The 22965-nt window shown below is 35.6% G+C and overlaps 1 protein-coding gene across 1 annotated transcript in view; it reads right to left on the bottom strand.

Annotated features, from left to right (window-relative positions):
• Positions 1-22965, bottom strand: part of BCAS3 (breast carcinoma amplified sequence 3) — a 655658-nt gene that overhangs the window by 395962 nt on the left and 236731 nt on the right. The window contains exon 11 of the mRNA XM_011953652.1: positions 14856-15120. Within this exon, the coding sequence (XP_011809042.1) occupies positions 14856-15120 (265 nt within the window). The remainder of the gene's footprint in view (positions 1-14855; positions 15121-22965) is intronic.

Below are 22965 nucleotides of genomic sequence, written 5' to 3'. Positions count from 1 at the left end.
CTGCTCCAAAACTAGACCAGAGTGAAACATTATTGAACATTAATTAAGCATTCTTTACTAGAGATGGCTCTTAATACAGAAAATGGAACGCTGTATTTCTTCTGAAGCCAACAACAACAGTGCCCACGTTAATTCCACCTTGGTCCATTCTGAAATAGTAATTTCCCTCTTGTGCCTCATTCTAGCTTCAATATTCTCACCTGCAAAAACACATCATCCAATGTTAATAACTCTTTCAATGAACCTTAAATCCTTTTCCTTTTCTCATCCTCCTCCAAATTCAAAATGTCATTTACCTTATCATGGTAAGAACTGTCATAATTTCTATTTCTATGCATAATCCTGGTATAGCCCTGATCCCAGTCTTGTTGTCCTTTTGTAGTTTACAACTATCAACTAGCAGATTTCTAGTTCCTGCTCAGATTTCAACCTCAGGACTATTCATGTCTATTACTCTCAAGTCTGATAATTTCTAAATCTGTTCATATGGGTCAATCATTCAAACTCTGGCTATTACAAATCCTAAGAAGCCCACTCATTCTCTTCTCCCTCTCCAATTTTTCTCCAAATTAAAAAAACAAACAAACAAACACACATTTCAGGTCTTCCTTTTGATAAGTACCTAAGGAAATGAACATTCACTTCTTTTCCCAAAATTTGTTGTTCTACCCATTTGCACTTCTTTATCTGAATAAGTAGTTTTTACATTTATTCACTTCAGCAACTAAAAATTCCATCTCCAGATTTCCATAGAAATATTTTTATTTCAGTGGAAACAGACCAGAATTTCTTACTTAACTGTCCTCCTAACTAGGGAAGTAAGACAATAATCAAATGCAAACAGGTTCTCCAAATCCTCTTTTTGTTATTCTAATCACTAGATAAAAATAATGTTAACTCCTTCAACTCCTTGAAAGCTAACTTCTAAGTTTATTGCCAGAAACTCTTCATTATCCGAACCCCACCCTGAACAGAGGATAGAAGAATTTCTTTGTGGGAGAACTGACCAATGTACGTGAAAAGACCTATGAAAAAAAAAAAAGAAAAGACCTATGGATAGTGACTATTTGAGGTATGATAATAAAATGGCATTCCTATCTGATAGACCACTGATACCTGTAAGGTGGTATGCCCTTCCCACATTCAAAAAGCTTCCAATCAGTTCCTTAGTATTGATTTGTTGATTAGCTGAATAAAAATGAAATAATTAATTAAAAATGAATTATTAAATAATAAAATTTAAAAATAAAAATAATCAGTCAATGATCCATCAAGGAGTTTTGGTTCAATCAGTCTGATGGAGTCTAGGCCTCAGTATTTCTCAAATCTATCCAGCTTAAGTATAATGGACAGTTAAGGGTTGAAAATCACTGCTGCAGATGGGCTTGGTGGCTCACACCTGTAATGTCCAGCACTTTGGGAGGCTGAGGCAGGCAGATTGCTTGAGCCCAGGAGATCAAGACCAGACTGTGCAAAATGGCAAAACCTTGTCTCTATTTAAAAACAAACAGAAAGGAAGACAAGAAAGAAAAGAAAGGAGAGAAGAAAACGGAAGGAAAAGAAAGGAAAGGAAAGGAAAGAAGAAAAAGGAAGGAAAGAAAGGAAAGGAAAAAAGAAAGTAGGAAAAGAAAGAAAATTGCTGCTTCTACATTAAAGATAAAGAAAACAAAAAAACTGAAAAAGGAACTCAGAGGAAATGGAGATAATAAAAGGAGCACAAACAAAGCTTCAAAATTTATAACTATCTCTTAAAGAGATAAAAATATTACACATATAAAATGAGAAAAGGCTATGATAATAAAAGAAATATTCAAAGAAAATCACATTAAAAAGATTGCAGAAATAGAAATGCAACAAGAAGACTGGAAGATACGTTGGGGAAATTCTCATAAAGTTAAAAAAAAAAAAGATAGAAAATAGACAAGACAGGGGCTCAATGTAGGAGACACATTATTCAAGTAATAGGATTTCCAGGAAAGGGCCAAAAAAACCAACTGAGAAAAAAACTGAAGAGTTGAAAGAAGAGGCCTCTGGGGAATGACACCCGAGAGTGGGGAGGATAGGACAAAAAGTGCCTTCTTTCATTATAAAATTATATTTTTGACTTTTATAATAAATGCATGTATTTCTTTGATAAAAAATAAAAATTATATTTAAAGAGTAAACAACAACAGTAAGTGTCCAATCAATGTTAATAGAAAAGAGGAGATAACTATTAGCCCTTATAATGCCTCAATGCCTCAAAAATGAAGTTTAATCACTCTGATATTATAAAGTATACAGATAACAAATCCCTGAAGAGCAACACATAGAGAATTTAAAAATTTAGCATAATGACCCCACATACTCAGATGATATAACTAAAATATTTGCCTCTATTTAATCACTCAGAGGAACTGGGTATCTGCATGTAGTACTCAGAAAGGACATTAATTGATAGTAATATATTTCCAAAGTCAAATTTTCTAAGAAGATGTTGAAGGATAAATCACAGAAAACATAATAAAAAGGAAGAGAGGCTATTTAAGATCTGATAAGACATTAACATCCCTAGTACCTCAGGGTTCATGCCAGGGTTGCCTTGATTACACTTAGAAAAGTTGAGAAAATATTGCCCTCTAGAGGCATGTCTCATTAACCATTTAAAAATAAAACTATTTTGAAATCTGGAGTTATGATTTGCCCATGTAAAAAATACATAGAAAAGTAAAAATATTTCCACAAGCAGTAAAAAGCAAAGAAGAAATTCTGGATTAGTTTCAAGGGATAACTATATTATCTGGCATTTATTTAAAGGCAAACTTACAGAGAAAAGAAATGTGTTATATCCAAAATGAAATACACAAAAAGATTTGTCTAAATAGAGTTTATTTGGTTTTAAACTATTTTTAAATTAATTTTCATAGCACTAAATTTTAAAGTATAATTTAGAGGCAATATCATATCGGGTTTCCTTTAAAATATATCCCACTGGCAATTTTATTTCCCTCAAAAACTAAGCTATCTATACCTTTCTCTCAATTTTACTGAGAATCTAAAACTTCTCTTTAAAACCCTATTTAAAAACAACAACTGTACAATCTTCATTTCATAGCTTCTCCCATTAATGATTCTGAAATGAAAGCATCTTGTTTTCAGGAAGGTATTACGAGGTCACTCTTTTCTATCCATTTTCCCTAACAAACTCATCTGCTCAGTCTTGAGAAAATAGTAAATGTCAAAACTAGCATAGTGTTATGGCAACATTTTTTTTAAAAAGATGATAAAATAACTTGAGAAAACAAATTCATCCAGGATAACTTTAAATTTGAAAACAACAAATGAAAAACAAAACTACATTTGAGTTAAAACAATAAAGTACACGTAATCAATAAAAACCCAGGTACTAAACTAAGATATGCCCCCACAAGATTTTTCTCCATTTAACATGTTTATACTATTTATATACTCTATGTCATATGAGGCATAAAATTTAAAGCAGAGCTACAGTGCACTTGATTGATTTTTCTTGGCAAAAATTAAAACATGCACATGGAAACTTCAATCCACAAGTAAACAGTGATGTGGAAAGAAAAGTCAAGAAACATCACATTATCACTGATTCTCTTAAGTACGTGAAACTATATAAGGCTGACATGTGCGGTTGCTTTGTATTTACAATTGTGATGTGGTCTGTATCAAGAAAACTACTGATCAACAAAAGTTAAAATTACAATAAACCATCAAATGAAAGCTATAAACAGAGTCTCTGAGTGGTAAAAGGAATGCCTCATACAGATGCTAAAAAGAAAAGTGATACTTCCAGTTTTGTAAAAGTACTTTACTGAAATATGGAGGCTCCAAGTCCAAGAAATGAGAGGCTTTGTACAAAGGTCTCCGAGTCTCATCAACCACTTCCATTTAGAAAAAGCAGAATCTAGAATTCAGATGCCAAAATCTGTGACTCAGATGACTACCCCTCTGAGGATGAACAAGTTAATAGGAAAGGAGACACTTCCAGGAACTCTAGAGAACTGCAGAAGTGAATCCAAGATCTGTTTGTTAACTCAATGGAAGTTGCAGGAAGAAAACAAATTCCTTAAAAGTCCCATGACACAGTGAGCTCTATATTTCTGAACCTAAAATGGAAAACTAATTTGCAAAATAAAGAAATGGCAAAGGCTCAAGAATAGGTGCATTAATTTATAAAACCATATTTCCTGATGTATACAATTAAAATGAGCAAAAACCAATTAAAATGATAATACCACCATCGCTTTTGGTTTTATATTGGTGTAGCAATGTAGCAACTCAACTTATCAATATTGAGCCCCGTATTGTTCTAAAAGCCTTTAAAGAATAAGTCCAAAATTATCATATTTAATTTACTCATTATTTAGTGAATTACTTATTTATTCTGTTTTCTGGATAACAGGTACTGTACCAAAAATATGAAAAATGAATCAGTTCTATAGACTCTCACATTAACAGCAGTATCAATGACACTAATGATAGCAACTACAGTAATCCTCCACTGAATATTTGATATGTGCCAAACACTATTTAAAGGGCTCTGATTCTCACACTCTATAAGATTGGTAATATTATTATTCCAATTTTACAGAAAGAAAAGTAAGGTGCAGATAGAATCAATAATTTGTCTATGGTTACAGAGTTAGGAAACCATGGAACATAGATTCTACCACCAGGGAGTCTGATTCCAGGTCCTCTAATTTCCTGACCAAGGAAGTTTTAACTTAGTCATCAACAGCATCAAAAATAAAAGTAGACTCAAAATAGTAAGAGCCATCTATAATAAACCCATAGCCAACATCATACTGAATGGGCAGAAGCTGGAAGTATTCCTCCTTAAGAACTGGAACAAGACAAAGATGTCTACTCTCACCACTCCTATTCAACACAGTACTGGAAGTCATAGCTAAAGTGATTAGGTAAGAGAAAGAAACAGAAGGCAACAAAATGGGAAAAGAGGAAGTCAAATTATCTCTCTTCACCAACAATATGATTCTATACCTAGAAAACTCTAAAGATTCTGCCAAAGACTCCTTAACCTGATAAATTACTTCAGTAAAGTTTCAGCATACAAAAATCAGAAGCATTTCTATACAACAATAATATTCAAGCTGAAAACCAAATAAAGAATGCAATCCCTTTAAGAAAGGCCACAAAAAAAATCCCATAAAATACCTAGAAATACATCTAAGCAAGAAGGTGAAAGACCTCTACAAGGACAACTACAAAACACTGCTGAAAGAAATCACACATGACACGAACAAATGGAAAAGTATTCCATGCCCATGGATTGGAAGAATCAATATTGTTATAATGTCCATTATCACCCAAAGTAATCTAAATATTCAATACTATTCCTATCAAATTACAGAATTTCACAGAATTAGAAAAAACTATTCTAAAATTCATGTGGAACCAAAAAAGCGCCCAAACAGCCAAAGCAATCCTAAGCCAAAAGAACAAAGACTGAGACATCACATTTCTTTTTTTTTTTTCTTTTTTCTGAGACAGAGTGTTGCCCCGTCACCCAGGCTGGAGTACAATGGCGCAATCTCGGCTCACTGAAACCTTCAGCTCTGGGTTCAAGTGATTCTCCTGCCTTAGCCTCCCAAGTAGCTGAGATTACAGGTGCACGCCACCACGCCCAGCTAATTTTTTTTGTATCTTTAGTAGAGACGGGGTTTCACCATGTTGGCCAGGCTGGTCTCGAACTTCTGACCTCATGATCCATCCGTCTTGGCCTCCCAAAGTGCTGAGATTACAGGTGTGAGCCATTGCACATGACCTGAGACATCACATTTCAAACTGTACTACAAGGCTATGGTAACGAAAACAGGACAGTACTGGTGCAAAAATAAGACACATAGACCAATGGAAAAGAACAGAGAACTCTGAAATAAAGCTGCACCCCTAAAACCACCTGATAATCTTCAACAAAGTCGACAAAAATAAACAACGGGGAAAAGATATAACTATTCAATAAATTATGTGGAGAAACCGGTTAACGACATACATACAGAAGAATTAAGCTGGGCTCCTACCTCTCACTACATACAAAAATTAACGCAAGATGGATTAGAAACCTAAATGTAAGACCTGAAACTATAAAAATTCTAGAAGAAAACCCAGGAAAAATTCTTCTAGACACTGGCTTGGGGAAAGAATTTATGGCTAAGCCCTCAAAAGCAAATGCAACAAAAAAATTGACAATTGGGACCTAATTAAACTAAAGAGCTTCTGACTATCAACAGAGTAAACAGACAATCTACAGAATGGGAAAAAATACTACAAACTATGTATGCGAACAAAGGAATAACATCCAGAATCTATAAGAAACTTAAATCAACAAGTAAAAAACAAATGACCCCATTGAAAGGGACATTTAGACATGAACAGACACTTCTCAAAAGAAGACATACAATGGCCAAGAAACATATAAAAATGCTTATCATTAATCATCAGAGAGATGCCACAATGAGGTACCGTCTCACACCAGTCAGAATGGCTATTAGTAAAAAGTCAAAACAACAGATGTTGGTGAGGCTGCAGAGAAAATAGAACACTTACACACTGTTGGTGGGAATGTAAACTAGTTCAGTTCCTGTGGAAAGCGATTTGGAGATTCCACAAAGAACTAAAAATAGAATTACCATTTGACCCAGAAATCCCACTACTGGGTATATGCCCAAAAGAAAATAAATCATTCTTTAAAAAAAAAAAAATTGCACTTACATGTTCATCACAGTTCTATTCACAATAGCAAAGACATGCAATCAACCAAAGTGCCCATCAATGGTGGATTAGATTTTTTTAAATGTGCTATATATGTACCACGGAATACTATGCAGCCATAAAAAAAAAAAGAATAAAATCGTGTCCTTTGCAGCAACATAGGTGCTGCTGGAGGTCATTATCCTAAGTGAATTATCCTAAGTGAATTAATATAGAATTAAGTGAATTAATTCACTTATCCTAAGTGAATTAATATAGAAACAGAAAACCAAATATGTCATGTTTTCACTGATAAGGGGGAGCTAAACATTGGGTGCATACAGACACAAAGATTGGAACAATAGACACTAGGGATTCAAAAACAGAGAGGAAAAGGGTGGGGAGGTTGAAAAACTACCTATTGGGTACTATGTTCACTATTTGGGTGATGGAATCAATAGAAGTCCAAACCTCAGCATCAAGCAATACACCCATGTAACAAATCTGCACATGTACACCCTTAATCTAAAAATTTAAAAATAATAATAGGTAGAAAGTGGAAAACAATCAGTACAGATAAAGGGTTTACAGAAGGAGCAAATATATGAAATTCAACACTATTTTTAGAGGGAGAAAGTAATCACAAGCTGGCCTTGAAAGATGGGGTTGAATGTGTACCTGAAGAAGTAGGGAGAAAGTAATTCAAGTGTAGACACATGGTATTGAAGCTGGAAAGCAAAGACATGTAATTAAATTTACTTAGGGCACAAATAATGATGGAAGATATGCTTTATTCATTCAAAAAAAAAAATTTACTAACAGGTGAAAGGAATGCCTGTTCTCCTAGAGGACTATTTCTTACCTTTGCCTTTCTCCTCAAAGCTCCGACACCTGCACCCATCCTCACTATCCATTTCCCTATGAAAAAGGAAGCAACATCCTCTGTCCCCTCTACATTTTCCTGCTTCCCCTTACATCAATGCTCTCTGAAATACTTGTCAACACTGTCTTTTCCTATTCTTACTAAAATCCACTGGGACCAGGCACCTACCATCCCACCAAAAGTATTCTTATCAAAGATACGTGTCTTTTACACAAGGGGTTCCCAACTCCCAAGCGGTGGACTGGTACCGGTCTGTGGCCTGTAAGGAACCAGGCTGTAAAGCAGGAGGTAAGTGGCTGGCAAGTGGGCATTACCACCTGAGCTCACCTCCTATCAGATCAGCAGCAGCATTAGATTATCATCGGAGCACAAACCCTATTGTGAACTGCACATGCAAAGATCTAGGTTGCACACTCCTTATGAGAATCTAACTAATGCCTGTTGATCTCAGATGCAACCATTTCATCCCCAAACCTCCCACCCCTCCCCGCACTGGCCCATGGAAAAACTGTCTTCCACAAAACGAGTCCTTGATGCCAAAAAGGTTGGGAGCCACACTTCTACATTACTAATTTTAATGGTCTTCTGTCTTTTTCTCAGTTCTTGTCTTCATTGATCTATCAGTAGAATTTAACACATTAATCATTTCCTTCTTTCTAAAAAAATTAATTCACTTGGCCTCTACGATTTCTCATATATAGTTTTCCTTTGTATGTCACTGGCTACTTAATGTCGGAGGGCCCCAGGGCTCAGTCCTGGGACGTCTCTTTTTTATACTCACTTACTTACAAGGTAATCTCATTTTTGTTTCAGCTATTATCTATGTGTTGCAAACATTTATCCCTATATAAATGACTGCTTTCCACTGAACTCCAGACTCATATAACCAACTACCTACTTAACATCAGTAGGAGGTCAAAGAGACATCATATTAAACTTAACATGTCCAAAATTCCTGATCCTGTCCCCATCCCAAAACTTGCTTTATCCACAGCATTCTTCATCTCAACTGACACCAACCCTATCCTTCTCAACGTTTAGGTTAAAAGTCTTACTAGTTATCTTGACTCATCTCTTCTTTCATACCTGACATAAAATGTACCAGAAATTCTGATGGCCATACCATGAAAAATATATCAATAATCCAATGCCTTCTCACAATCTTCACTATAAACAACTTACTCCAAACCTCATCTTTTCTTGCCAGAATTTTTGCAATACTCTCCTAACTGGTCTCAACTAAGTTTCCACCCATATCCACGTACAGACTGTGTGTTCTCAATACAGATCTCCAATCTAGTCTTGCCAAAACACAGTATTATCATGTCACTCTTATTCTCAATGCCCTCCAGAGCCCCCCTCCGCATCTCATGCTGCGTGAAAGGCTGACAATGATCTGCCCTCATTACCTCTCTGATCTCATCACCTATCACACACCTTACACCATGTGCTTCAGCCACACTGGTCTCTTTATCATTCCTTGAACATTCCAGGCACACTCCCACCTCAGGATTTTACACAGGCTGTTCTACATGAATTTCTCTCTTACTCCCATCAGGTCTTTGCTCAGATGTCATCATCTCAGTAAGGCCTATGGGAAGCACACTAATTTCAAATTGCAACCCTCCCTAGGCATTCCCTATTCTTCTTCCCTCACTTTTCTCTGTAGCTCCATGGGAACACGGACATGTTTCTCTTTTGTTCAATGCTAAATTCCTGTAACTCAGAACAGTGCCTGGACACAATAAACACTAATTAACGTTGTTGATCAAATGACTATATCTTAGAGATGTTGATTTTTTTAAGTTGTTACTATGAAAAAAAGCTCTTCATTCTAGCAAGTAATTACGTAAATCTAAATTGTTCTTCTTAGAACAACTTTCAAAGATGTTTTAAAACTCTGTTTTAAAGCCTTAGAATCTGGTCAGGCGCAGTGGCTCATGCTTGTAATCCCAGCACATTGGGAGGCCAAGGCAGGTGGATCACTTGAGGTCAGGAGTTTGAGACTAGCCTAGTCAACATGGCAAAACCCAGTCTCTACTAAAGATACAAAAATTCGGCTGGGCGTGGTGGCTCATGTCTCATCCCAGCACTTTGGGAGGCCAAAGTGGGCAGATCACTTGAGGTCAGGAGTCCGAGACCAGCCTGGCCAACATAGTGATACCCTGTCTCTACTAAACGTACAAAAATTAGCCAGGCATGGTGGCGGGTGCCTGTAATCCCAGCTACTCAGGAGACTGAAGCAGAAGAATCGCTTGAACCCGGGAGGTGGAGGTCGCAGTGAGCCAAGATCGTGCCACTGCACTCCAGCCTGGGAGACAGAGCAAGACTCCGTCTCAAAGCAAAGAAAAAAGAAAAGAAAAGAAAAAAATTAGCTGGGCATGGTGGCATGCACCTATAATCCCAGCTACTCAGGAGGCTGAGCAGGGGAATCGCTTGAACCCGGAAGGCGGAGAATGTAGTGAGCTGAGATCGCACCACTGCACTCCAGCCTGGGTGACAGAGCAAGACCCCATCTCAAAAAAATAAATAAAGCCTTAGAATCTATATCAATTGCCAAGATACAAATACAAACACCAAAAAGACTGTGCTCATGGAGGTTAATCTAATAGGAAGCGTAGACATGCCAATGAATAACCTGCATATTATAATATGATAGAAGTATGCAGAACATACCAATATCAAGGTTGACAAAGACTACAAAAAGCATATTTTAGCTTGCTTAGTAGGCATTCAAAGAGGCAGTAATAGTGTCAAAGAAAAGCTGCAAATAGGAAAGTTATCAAAAATAAATACATGTGGCATATTCAAGGAAGGGTACAGAAACCTAGGTATGGTTAGACAAGAAGCTGGAAATAAGATAGGAGATTTTCTAACTTCTAGGAATATGGTGAGACACAAAGATCTTAAGCAGAAAATTGGCAGATCATATTTATGGTTAACAAAGGAAGTGCTTGTGATAGTAAAAAATTGTTAGAGATTACTGATACAGATGAGGGAAAAAATGATTAGGGATTCTTAACCATTTTTGTGCCACAAACTATTTGGACCGTCTAGGGAAGCCTGAGGAATATTTCCCAGAATAATACTTACAAGGCATGGGGAAAAGACATATAATTACAAAGAAAATGAACTATATTAAAGTACAGTTATCAATATACTAAAAAGAAAGTGTTATGTATATAATCAATTAATACTAAAATATTATATAATCATAATAATTTCACAGTAGTGATGAGTAAAAACAATATTTTAAAATATATTCAATAATGCAAGACACTCGAGATATATAATTCATATATAAAGTGATATGAGTATCTCTGCATTTTCTATTGGTAACAGTCTCACAAGCACGGTTAATATTTTTGTCATGTATTTTCCATGTTCATAATAAAAAGGAAATGCTTACTTTTGGTTAAAGGATAGTGAATATAAAGATGTAAATTTTCTTCCTATCCTGTTCATGGATCACAAGAACTCCTCAACTAGACAAAGTGGATGTTCGGGCAACAAGATAGGAAATGGAAGAGATATTTATAAAGAATATATTTCAAATAAATAAACATCCTCTGGAAAGTTAAAAAAAATTGGCAAATAGATAAAATAATCCTAACTTAAACTGGATTGGGTCCAAAGAGTAAAAAGGAAATACCCCTATATCAACTGTTATTTAACAGTTTCCTTTACTTGGCTAAAAAGAGCACAGACAAACAACGGTAATACCGCCAAAACATGATTCATTTTCAAGATGAATCCCTCCCTGTTCAATGGTTTACATTGTTTTTGACCAGCATCAGACTGTTTACCCACACAAACTGTAAATACATCATTTTTAGAACTAACCAACAACAATGCCCATTTTGTTATGACATGTAAGATACAAAAAAACATGAAGAAAAATGACCATCACTGTAAGGTCCATGCTTCAAAAATGAGAAAAACTACACAGAGAAATAGAGGAAAATAAAATTTTAACACGTGTTATCTATCAGGAGGAATAAGCTGTCTGAAATTCCTTGCTTTCTAAAGGAAATCTTAAGTACAGCAGCATAGTCAAACAGTGTGGATTCTCCTCTCTGAGATTTCTGCAAAAAAACATGAGGAGAGACATGAAAGCAATAAAGCCGAGCGAAAACAGTATATTCTGACTTGGAAATCTAGTATTGCTCTTTAACTATTGTCCTTTTACAAATGACAAAATCCTTCATTGGAATTTTGCAACCTTCAGCAAAAGTATATTGAAAGATATTTGTTCGCAGTCATTTAATATCTGTCTTTTCCCATGGAATAGAAGATCCATGAGGGTAGGAATGACCATAATCTTTTGTGCATATTATGCTCGAAGCCTAACACAGAAACCTCTTATGTGGTTTGCCAAATAAAGAAGCAAGAATAAGAAAAAAAAAGAAGCTCAAGGGAATATTTTCTGAAGACATATAAATGTAGGGATCACAAATTCTTCTTAATTTACTAATACATCTGTGGTTTCTCTTATTGACCTAGCTGCCCCATGTATACAGTGAATCGCTTTGCCAAAAGATTTTGGTAAAATTTTATGTTAAGAAAAACATTTAACACAAAAAGCCCCCAAAGAACCTATACTACACATCTACATAGAGAACACAATTTTAACACTAACACCAAAACATGTAACTAGTTAAGTCTGAAACAAAACGTCTTACAAGTAGCTGAAAATATCAATATCTCATTGCTTTCTAAATTTTATTTTATAAAAATTCTATTTTTTTCTAAATATAAGCATTGTTTTTTCAATTTTTATTTTATGTTCAGGGGGCACATGTGCAAGTTTGTTACATGGGTAAACCGCACGTCGCTGAGGTTTGGTGTACAAATGATCCTGTCACACAGGCAGTGAGCATAGTACCCAACAGGTAGTTTTTCAACCTTCACCCCCTTCCCACTCTCCTCCCTCCAGGAGTCCCCAGTGTCTACTATTCCCATCTTTATGTCCATGTATACTCAATGTTTAGTTCCCAATGGCCTTTTGCATCTAGGACTGATTCTAAAAACTTTCAACCTTAAATATCACGGGTCACTAGTTAAGTTAAATACACATGAATAACAATCATTCTCATTAAAAATAATAGAACAAAAGCATAAAGTATGATCTCAGGAGTAAAAAGAGGTCCCATTTCTTTGAGTTACAAAAGTCCCGAGGATAACATTTAGCTATATTTTTTCAGTCTATCTTAAAGCTTCCTACAGTATGTATGTGTGTGTATATATACACACACACATCTGGAATTCATCAGATACTACAAAAGAATGTGTAATGTGGTCAGTATAGAAGCTGAAACAAATTAAGAAAGGTACATACTCAAAAGAATTACAAAGAAGTACTCAAATACGTGAACACACATATTCATAACAGCACTATTCACAATAATCAAAAGGTAGAAACAACCCAAATGTACATCGGTGGATGAATGGATCAACTGTGTTATATTCCTACAATGGAATATAATTTACCCACAAAAAGGAATGAGGTGTTAATATATACTACAATGTGGATGAACTTCAAAAACATTATACTAAATGAAAGAAGGCAGAAACAAAAGGTCATATATTCTATAATTGTATTTATATAAAATACACATAACAAGTAAATGTAACAATCTATAAAGCAGAGAGTGGTGTTTGCTAGGGGTTTAGGGGAAAGAAGAATGAGGAGTAAGTGCTTAAAGAATATGTGGTTTCCTTTTTGAGTGAGGAAAATGCTTTGTAAACAGAGGTTGTGGTGGCACAACATTATGAATGTACCATCACGTTTACATGGCGAATATTATGTTATGCGAATTTCAGGTCAATTAATAAAATAACAATGACTTTCTGTGGTAACCATAATCTCTCTATATAAGATTCCCCAATCTTGAAAACCTAATATGGTCACCCATCAAGGGAAATCTGCAATGCTCCAGAAAAGGTGATCTAATGCCAACGTTTTCTGTCGTTCTAGTGAGAATGAAATGGTACAACCACTCCAGTGTTATTTATCAAGGTTAAGATTCATCTACGTTACGATCAAGAATTTCCACTCAAAAATCAGTATACATATTATCCCCAAACCTGAAACCATGCAATGTACATCAGCAGTAGTAGAAAGGATAAATAAATAGAAGTACAATGGAATAAATGAGAGCTGTAAATAAATGAACTAAACCTACCTGCAACAACAAAACTTAATCTCACAAATACAATGTTAAAGAAGCCAAAGATATCAAAATATACATACTCTATAATTTCATTTACATAAAATGGAAACAACAGTGTTTAAGGACACTTGCTTAGGAGTAGAACTATTCTAAAAAGTAAACAAGTGGTTACCATAAAAATGAGAATTGTGGTTTAATGTTATGCAGAAGGTATGCAAAAGAGAGATTCCAATAATGTTCCATTTATTGATTGGGATGATGGTTACACAGCTACTTGCTCTAAGATAAATTACTGACATACACTATTTTTTGTTTGTTTTTCCTGTGACACACTAGCAGAAATCCCGCCAATCCCATTTTAAAATAAAATGCAGCCGGGCGTGATGGCTCACGCCTGTAACCCCAGAACTTTGGGAGGCCGAGGTGGATGGATCACAAGGTCAGGAGTTCAAGACCAGCCTCGCCAACATAGTGAAACCCCATCTCTACTAAAAATACAGAAAATCAGCCAGTCATGGTGGCAGGCACCTGTAATCCCAGCTACTCAGGAGGCTAAGGCAGGAGAATCACTTGAACCTGGGAGGCAGAGGTTGCAGTGAGCTGAGATCGCGCCATTGCATTCCAGCTCAGGCTACAGTGCAAGACACCATTTCAAAAAACAAAAAGCAAATGCTGCTCTATCTAAAACACACATTACCCATGACTATTTCTTTCCAACAATAAATACTTCTTAATAAACTACAGTGTCCCATTGAACACAATGTTCTGGAAGAGATAAGTAAAAAGGAGTTTCAGTTCCCTGAAGTTATAAAAATAGTTCCAAGTTTTATATTCCATAAATATGATACCAAATATCCCTTATATATTGAAACAGGGAGTTAAAATAGCATGGTAAAGATCACCATTACTATACTGGCTCCAATTTATTAAATGATTTAATAATTAAGAATTTCATATAAGCCTAAGATCTTCTTTTTACATGAACGGACTATAACAAGTTTAGTTTTACCCCAGATCTGTAAAAATAAGGACAAAGGGAAGGAAGATTCAAGACAACAGTGGAGACAGAAAATTACCATGCAAGGGTGACCCAGAAGGGCTGCTTGATAGACCTGGAACAGGGCTACAGCGACCTCCTTGCTTAGACGTCAGTTCTTGTTCAATCTCTTCCAGTCCAGCACTTTTCTGGAAACGGCTCATGCGATTCACTACTCGTGGTGACATATGTGTACGAACACAAGGCTGGCCACCATAAGGGTTGATGGGGAAAACGTGGGAAGTACCCCGGAGAGTACTAACCACAACCCAGCGACAGTCATGGCTGAAGCAGATGTCTTGTACCTAGAAATGAGATAAGAAAAGATATAAAAATGTCTCAAACTACTTGGATTTATCTAAGAGTATCACACATCACCAAATATGAATATAAATGATTGCCTCATTATCAAATGTACCTAAGATCAGGTAATAAATAAAAATTTACTCTACAGATGAGTTTTGCTGACCAAAACTCCATTAGGTAGAATGTTACTTCAATAGTCAGGGATATAGGATCCTGAAGAGAGGTGAAATGCAAAAAAATAAGATCTTAAAACACTCAATGCCCTTTGCCCCCCAACACACACACATAACTGATAACAATAGTAACTCATGTATCTGCAGTGGCTCATGTATCTGCAAGCTTTTTCTATAAGAGGCCATATGGCCTTGTAGGATGTAAAAGCTCTACTGTCTGTTGCAATTACTCAACTCTACTCTTGGACTGTCAAAGCAGTCACAGAACATATGTAAATGAATGAGTGATGTTAAAAAAAAACAACAAAAAAAAAAACTTGTTTTTATTTACAAAAACAAGTGGTGAGCCACAGACCTAAGCCAGGGAAAGTTAATTTGTATGACACATCATACAGTAAATAAGGAATCTCCAGTATTTTTGAATTAGCAAATTGAATTTACTACCTTTATCTCAGTATCAGTTAACTGGTGACAACTTGAGCAAAAATATCTCCATTTACTCATTTGAGAAAAAATTAAAGAAAGCCAAGGAAAATTTGATGCTGTTATAAGCATTTTCAAGCATAGCCTCTAAAAGGAAAGCAGGTCACAGATACTTAAGTTTTCTACACTGACTAAATTAATTTTCCACCACCTAAAACAATTGTCAAATAGTGTTTCTAAAAATCCAGACAAGAGAAAAAGCACAGTAGAATAAAGATATTTCTGAATGAAACTTAACATGAAAAAATATATGGATACAGTGAAAGCAGTACCAAGAGGGAAGTTTATAGTTATAAGCACCTAAATAAAAAAAAGGAAAACTTCAAATAAACAACTTAACAATGCATCTTAAAGAACTAGAAAAGCAAGAGGAACCCAAACCCAAAATTAGTAGAAGATAAATAATAAAGATCAAAGCAGAAATAAATAAAATTGAAATGAAGAATACAAAAGATTAACAAAACGATAAGTTGGTTTTTGAAAAAATAAAATTGACAAATCTTTAGCTGAACTAAGAAAAAAAGAAGACTCAAATAAATAAAATCAGATAAAATCAGAGATGAAAAAGGAGACATTATGACTGCTACTACAGAAATTCAAAGGATCATTAGAGGCTACTATGAGCAATTATATGCCAATATGTTGGAAAATCGAGAAGAAATGGATAAATTCCCAGACACATACAACCTAACAAGGTTGAACCATGAAAAAATAAGTCTCCCAGCAAAGAAAAACCCAGGACCAATGGCTTCACTGTTTAATTTTAGATGTTTTACCAAATATCTAAAGAAGAACTAATACCAATCCTACTCCAACTATTGAGAAGAATAGAGGAGGAAAGAATACTTCCAACCTCATTCTACAAAGCTAGTACTACTCTGATACCAAAACCAAACACATACATCAAAAAAAAAAGAAAGAAAAGAAAAGAAAAAACAAGAAAGACGAAAGGGAGGGGAGGGGAGGGGAGGGAAGAGAAAGGGAGGGAAAGGGAAGGGAGGGGAGGGAAGGGAAGGGAAAGAAACCTACAGGCCAATATCCCAGGTGAACACTGATGTAAAAATCCTCAACAAAATATTAGTAAGCCAAATTCAACAACACATTTAAAAAAATCATTTATCACGACCAAGTGGAATTTATCCCAGGTATGCAAGGACAGCTCAACATACACAAATCAATATGACATATTATATCAAGAGAATAATGGATAAAAACCATATAATCATTTCAATTGATGCTGGAAATACATTTGATAAAAATTCAACATTACTTCATAATAAAAACTCTCAAAAAACTGAGTATAGAAGGAAAATACCTCCACACAAGAAAAGCCATGTACAATAGACCCACAGCTAGCATCTTACTGAACAGGGAAAAACAGAAAGCCTTTCTGCCAAGATTTGGAACAAGACAAGGATGCCTACTTTTATCACTCTTATTCAACAAAGTACTGGAAGTCCTAGCCAGAGCAATCAGACAGGAAATAAAAGGCATCCAAATTGGAAAAGAAAAAGTCAAATGAGCCTTGTTTGCAGATCATATGATCTTATATTCAGAAAAACCTAAAGTCTCCACCAAAAAACTATCAGAACTGATAAACAAATTCAGCCAGGTTGCAGGATACAAAATCAACATACAACAATCAGTAGCATTTCTACATGCCAAATGTGAACAATCTGAAAAAGAAATTTACAAAGTAATCCCACTTACAATAGCTACAAATAAATAACTAGCAATTAACCAAAGAAGTGAAAGTTCTCTACAATGCAAACTGCAAAACACTGATAAAAAGTAACTGAAGAGGACACAAGAAAATGGAAAGATATTGCATGTTTATGGATTGGTAGAATCAATATTGTTAAAATGTCCATACTACCCTAAGCAATCTACAGATTGAATGCAATCCCTATCAAAATGCCAATGACATTTTTCACAGAAATAGAAAAAATAATCCTAAAATGTATACAGAGCCACAAAGGACTCGGAATAACCAAAGCGAACCTGAGCAAAAAGAAAAAAAAAACACAAAAAACTGGAGGAATCACATTACCTGACTTTAAATTATACTACAGAGCTATAGTAACTGAAACAGCATGGTACTGGCATAAAAGCAGACACATAGACCAATGGAACAGAACAGAGAACCAAAAAACAAATCTACATACTACAGTGAACTCACTTTCAACAAAGATGTCAAGAACATATATTTGGGAAAACACAGTCTCTTCAATAATTAGTGCTGGGCAAACTGGATATACTTATGCAGAAGAATAAAAACAGATCCCTATCTCTCGCAATACACATAAATAAAAATGGATTAAAAACTTAAATAAATCTAAGACCTCAAACTATGAAACTACTACAAGAAAACATTTTGGGAAACTCCTGAACATTGAACTGGGCAAAGATTTCTTGAGTATTACCCTACAAGCACAGACAGTCAAAGCAAAAATAGACAAATGGGATCACAACAAGTTAAAAAAGATTTTGAACAGCAAAGGAAACAATCAACAAAGTGATAACCCACAGATTGGGAGAAAATATTTGTAAATTGTCCATCTGACAAGAGATTAATAACTAGAAAATATAAAGAGCTCAAACAGCTCAAAAGAAAATAAAACTAACAATTCTATTTTAAAATGGGCAAAAGATATGAATAGATTTTCTCAAAAGACATACAAATGGCAAACAAGTATACGAGAAGGTGCTCAACATCAATAATCATTACAGAAATGAAAATCAAAACTACAATGAGATATCATCTTCCCCAAGTTTAAAAAAAGGGCTTTTATCCAAAAAACAGGTAATAGCAAATGATGGCAAGGATGTGGAGAAAAGGGAACCCTCATACACTATTGGTGGGAATGTAAATTAATACAACCCATATGGAGAACAATTTGGAGGTTCCTGAAAAAACTACAACTAGAGCTACTGTATGATCCAGCAATCCTCCTGCTAGGTATATACCCCAGAGAAAGGAAATCAGTATATCAAAGAGATATCTGCACTCTCATGTTTACTGCAGCATTATTCACAACAGCCAAGATGTGGAAGTAACCCAAGGACCCACCAACAGATGAATGGATAAAGAAAATGTGGTATATATACACAATGGAATACTATTTGCCATAAAAAGAAAGAATAATATTCTGTCACTTGCAACAACATGGACAGAACTGGAGGTTATTATGTTAAGTGAAATAAGCCACTTGCAGAAAGACAAACTTTGCATGTTCTCACTTATTTGTGGGATCTAAAACTTAAAACAATGAACTCGGCCAGGCACAGTGGCTCATGCCTGTAATCCCAGTACTTTGGGAGGCCAAGGCAGGCAGATCACTTGAGGTCAGGAGTTTAAGACCAGCCTGGTCAACATGGTGAAACCTCGTTTCTACTAAAAGTACAAAAATTAGCCTGGTATGGTGGTGTGCACCTGTAATTCCAGCTACTCCGGAGACTGAGGTGGGAGAAACTTAAACTCTTGAACCCAGGAGGTGGAGGTTGCAGTGAGCTGAGATCGCACCATTGCACTCCAGGCTAGGTAACAGAGTGAAACTGCCTCTCAATCAATCAATCAATAAAACAAAATAATGAATTCATGGAGATAGAGTAGAAGGACGTTTACCAGAGGCTGGAAAGGGTAGTGGAGGGAGGAGGGAGGAGGGGGGATGGTTAATGGGTACAAAAAATAGAAAAAAATGGATAATATCTGATATTTGATAGTATAACAGGGTGACTGGAGTCAATAATTTAATTTTACATTTTTAAATAAATAGAATGAATAAGACCTACTATTTGATAGCACAACAGGGTGACTACAGTCAATAATAACTTAATCATATATTTTAAAATAACTTAAAGAATATAATTGGGGCCAGGTGTGGTAGCTCACACCTATAATCCAGAACTTTGGGATGCCAAGATCAGGAGTTCCAGCCTGGCCAATGTGGTGAAACCCCGTCTCTACTAAAAATACAAAAAATTAGCCAGGCATGGTGGCACACGCCTGTACTTCCAGCTACTGGGGAGGCTGAGGCAGGAGAATCGTTTGAACTCTGGAGGCAGAGGTTGCAGTGAACTGAGATTATGCCAGTACACCCCCGCCTGGGTGGCAAGAGTGAAACTCTGTCTCAAAAAGAAATATATATATATAAAATTGTTTATAACTCAAAGGATAAATGCTTGAGGAGATGGGTACCCCATTCTTCACGATGCAGTTATTTGACTTTGTATGACTGTATTAAAACAAAACATTTCTTTTTCTTTTTTTTTTTTGAGATGGAGTCTCACTCTGTCACCCAGGCTAGAGTGTAGTGGTGCAATCTCGGCTCACTGTGACTTCTGTCTCCTGGGTTCAAGTGATTCTCCTACCTCAGCCTCCCAAATAGCTGGGATTACAGGCATGGACCACCACGCCCGTCTAATTTTTGTATTTTTAGTAGAGAAGGGGTTTCATCATGTTGGCCAGGCTGGTCTCGAACTCCTGACCTCAGGTAATCCGCCCACTCTGGACTCCCAAAATGCTAGGATTACAGGTGTTTGAGTCACAGCACCTGGATAAAACAAAACATTTAATGTACTCTATAAATATATACACCTACCTACTATGTACCCACAAAAATTTTTTTCAATAATTAAAAAATATTTTTAAAATAACTAAAAGAGTATAATTGTACTGTTTGTAACACAGAGGATACATGCTTGAGGTGATGGATACCCCAATTACCCTGATGTGATTACCATGTATTATATGCCTGTTATCAAAATATCTCAAGTACCCTATAAATATACATATCTACTACGTACCCACAAAAATTAAAAATTAAAAAATAGCTGTATGTATACATATCTATGTGTATGAGGCATACTCGCTTCATTGTAATAACACAAATTAGGTAAAAGTCCCCAAGTGGTCAGAGAAGCACTTTTCAATGTATTAGATCTTCAAATAAGACTACATATTTCAGAAATGCACCATGAACAAAAGCTATAGGTAGCCATTAAAGTACAAGTTTCTAATAGAGCCTGGAATCTTATAAATAGAAAAGAAATTTTAGCCTTATGTATCAAGACAAGATACTTCATTGCTAGAAAACTGCTAGACAAACATTATCAATACATGAACAAACTCAAAATTCAACCACATGCCTACTAATCTCGACTACTGTGACACATCCAAATGACACCTTAATGATATAATTAAAGACTGTCCTGAAAGCTGAGAAATTTAACTGCCAATAATTCCAGTATTTCAGATAAACAGTTGTTCCAGAAGTGTTTAACCTCTGTAGCTTGCCTACGATTATGTTCAGCTTAACTGACTTTTCTGAATAGATCAGGGATCCCATTAAAAGAAAGAATGAAAGTAGTAGAAAAGCAAGAGAAAGGAAAAAAGGACAAAGTAAGGTGTAAACAGAAGAAGCAAGAGAAGAGAAATACAGTACCCAAATAAATTAATATCATAATATGAAACGCATTTTCACATCACAGAGTCAACTATATAAAGAAAGGCATCTTTAGATTTATCATTGAGCAATTTATGTTCCAGCCACAGTGAAACTGAACTATGTTATCTAACATCTTTTTCCAAAACACTTATAATCAAGACCACTTCCTGGTCTATCAATAAAAAGGAGTTTCTTTCTTTCATTTTAAGAATACTCAGGATACAGAGGTGGTGTTAACAATCAGTATCAAGGCAGGAAGACAGAATTCCATCTAATGCTTTTTTAGAAAACTGCTATTAGAGATGTGATTCTGCTCTATGACCTTGAAGACATATCAGCATATATAAATGAGCAGAGAAGGACTGCTAAAGATACTAGCTGTCAAAATAAGTAGGGAAAGTGTAATCCTTTCAATAACAATTCAGAGGATAACAAGTTGCCTATCCACAAAATGTAAAATAATGTAACTATTGCTATTAGTTAACTAGCTGGATGGTTTTTCAGACATTATTAAAAATGGAAAAATCCTGTAAAAATGGAAAACTAGTAATAAGATGATGATATTATCTGCATGGTTTTTGGACCTCAATTACGGAACGTTATTTCTTTTTTTTTTTTTTTATACTTTAAGTTCTAGGGTACATGTGCCTAACGTGCAGGTTTGTTACATATGTATACTTGTGCCATGTTGGTGTGCTACACCCATCAACTCGTCAGCATCCATCAACTCATCATTTACATCAGGTATAACTCCCAATGCAATCCCTCCCCTCTCCCCCCTCCCCATAATAGGCCCCGGTGTGTGATGTTCCCCTTCCCGAGTCCAAGTGATCTCATTGTTCAGTTCCCACCTACGAGTGAGAACATGCGGTGTTTGGTTTTCCGTTCTTGCGGCAGTTTGCTGAGAATGATGGTTTCCAGCTGCATCCGTGTTCCTACAAAGGACACAAACTCATCCTTTTTTATGGCTGCATAGTATTCCATGGTGTATATGTGCCACATTTTCTTAATCCAGTCTGTCACTGATGGACATTTGGGTTGATTCCAAGTCTTTGCTATTGTGAATAGTGCAGCAATAAACATACATGTGCATGTGTCTTTATAGCAGCATGATTTATAATCCTTTGGGTATATACCCAGTAATGGGATGGCTGGGTCATATGGTACTTCTAGTTCTAGATCCTTGAGGAATCGCCATACTGTTTTCCATAATGGTTGAACTAGTTTACAATCCCACCAACAGTGTAAAAGTGTATGGAATGTTATTTCTAATTAACATTTTCTCATTATAAAAAGAAGAGCTAGATAGGAGTCGAGTCATATTACTGATTGAATTCTACAGCACTAAAATATCATGAATATCATGACAAATAACATTTACCATGTATAGATTAGGCAACTGTGACAACAAATATTAAACAAGTCCAGGTACCACTCACTATCCAAACTTCTGCTCTGAAATTTAGGACACAAACATATTTATATGATTATTTCTTTAAGACACTCACTAGTCAGTATTTTGAACTCAGGTACTAAGCAGCTGTGAAGAGCAAGAGATAAACGATTTGTACTCCCGGTTGGCCACATTTCAAAATCCTATAAAACCGACACAGAAAATGTTTGTGGACATGAGAGAAGTAGAGGTTTCTTTTAGAACTGGGGTCAGTAAACTTTTCTGTAAAGGACCAGATAATAAATTTTAGGCCTTGAAGACAAAAAAGCAAAATCAAGAGTACTATGT

The sequence above is a fragment of the Colobus angolensis genome, unplaced genomic scaffold (assembly GCF_000951035.1).
Source record: "Colobus angolensis palliatus isolate OR3802 unplaced genomic scaffold, Cang.pa_1.0 Scaffold37, whole genome shotgun sequence".
NCBI classification, from domain to species: Eukaryota; Metazoa; Chordata; class Mammalia; order Primates; family Cercopithecidae; genus Colobus; species Colobus angolensis.
Note: the sequence above shows the minus strand (reverse complement) of the source record. Positions and strands in the feature narration are given on the sequence as shown.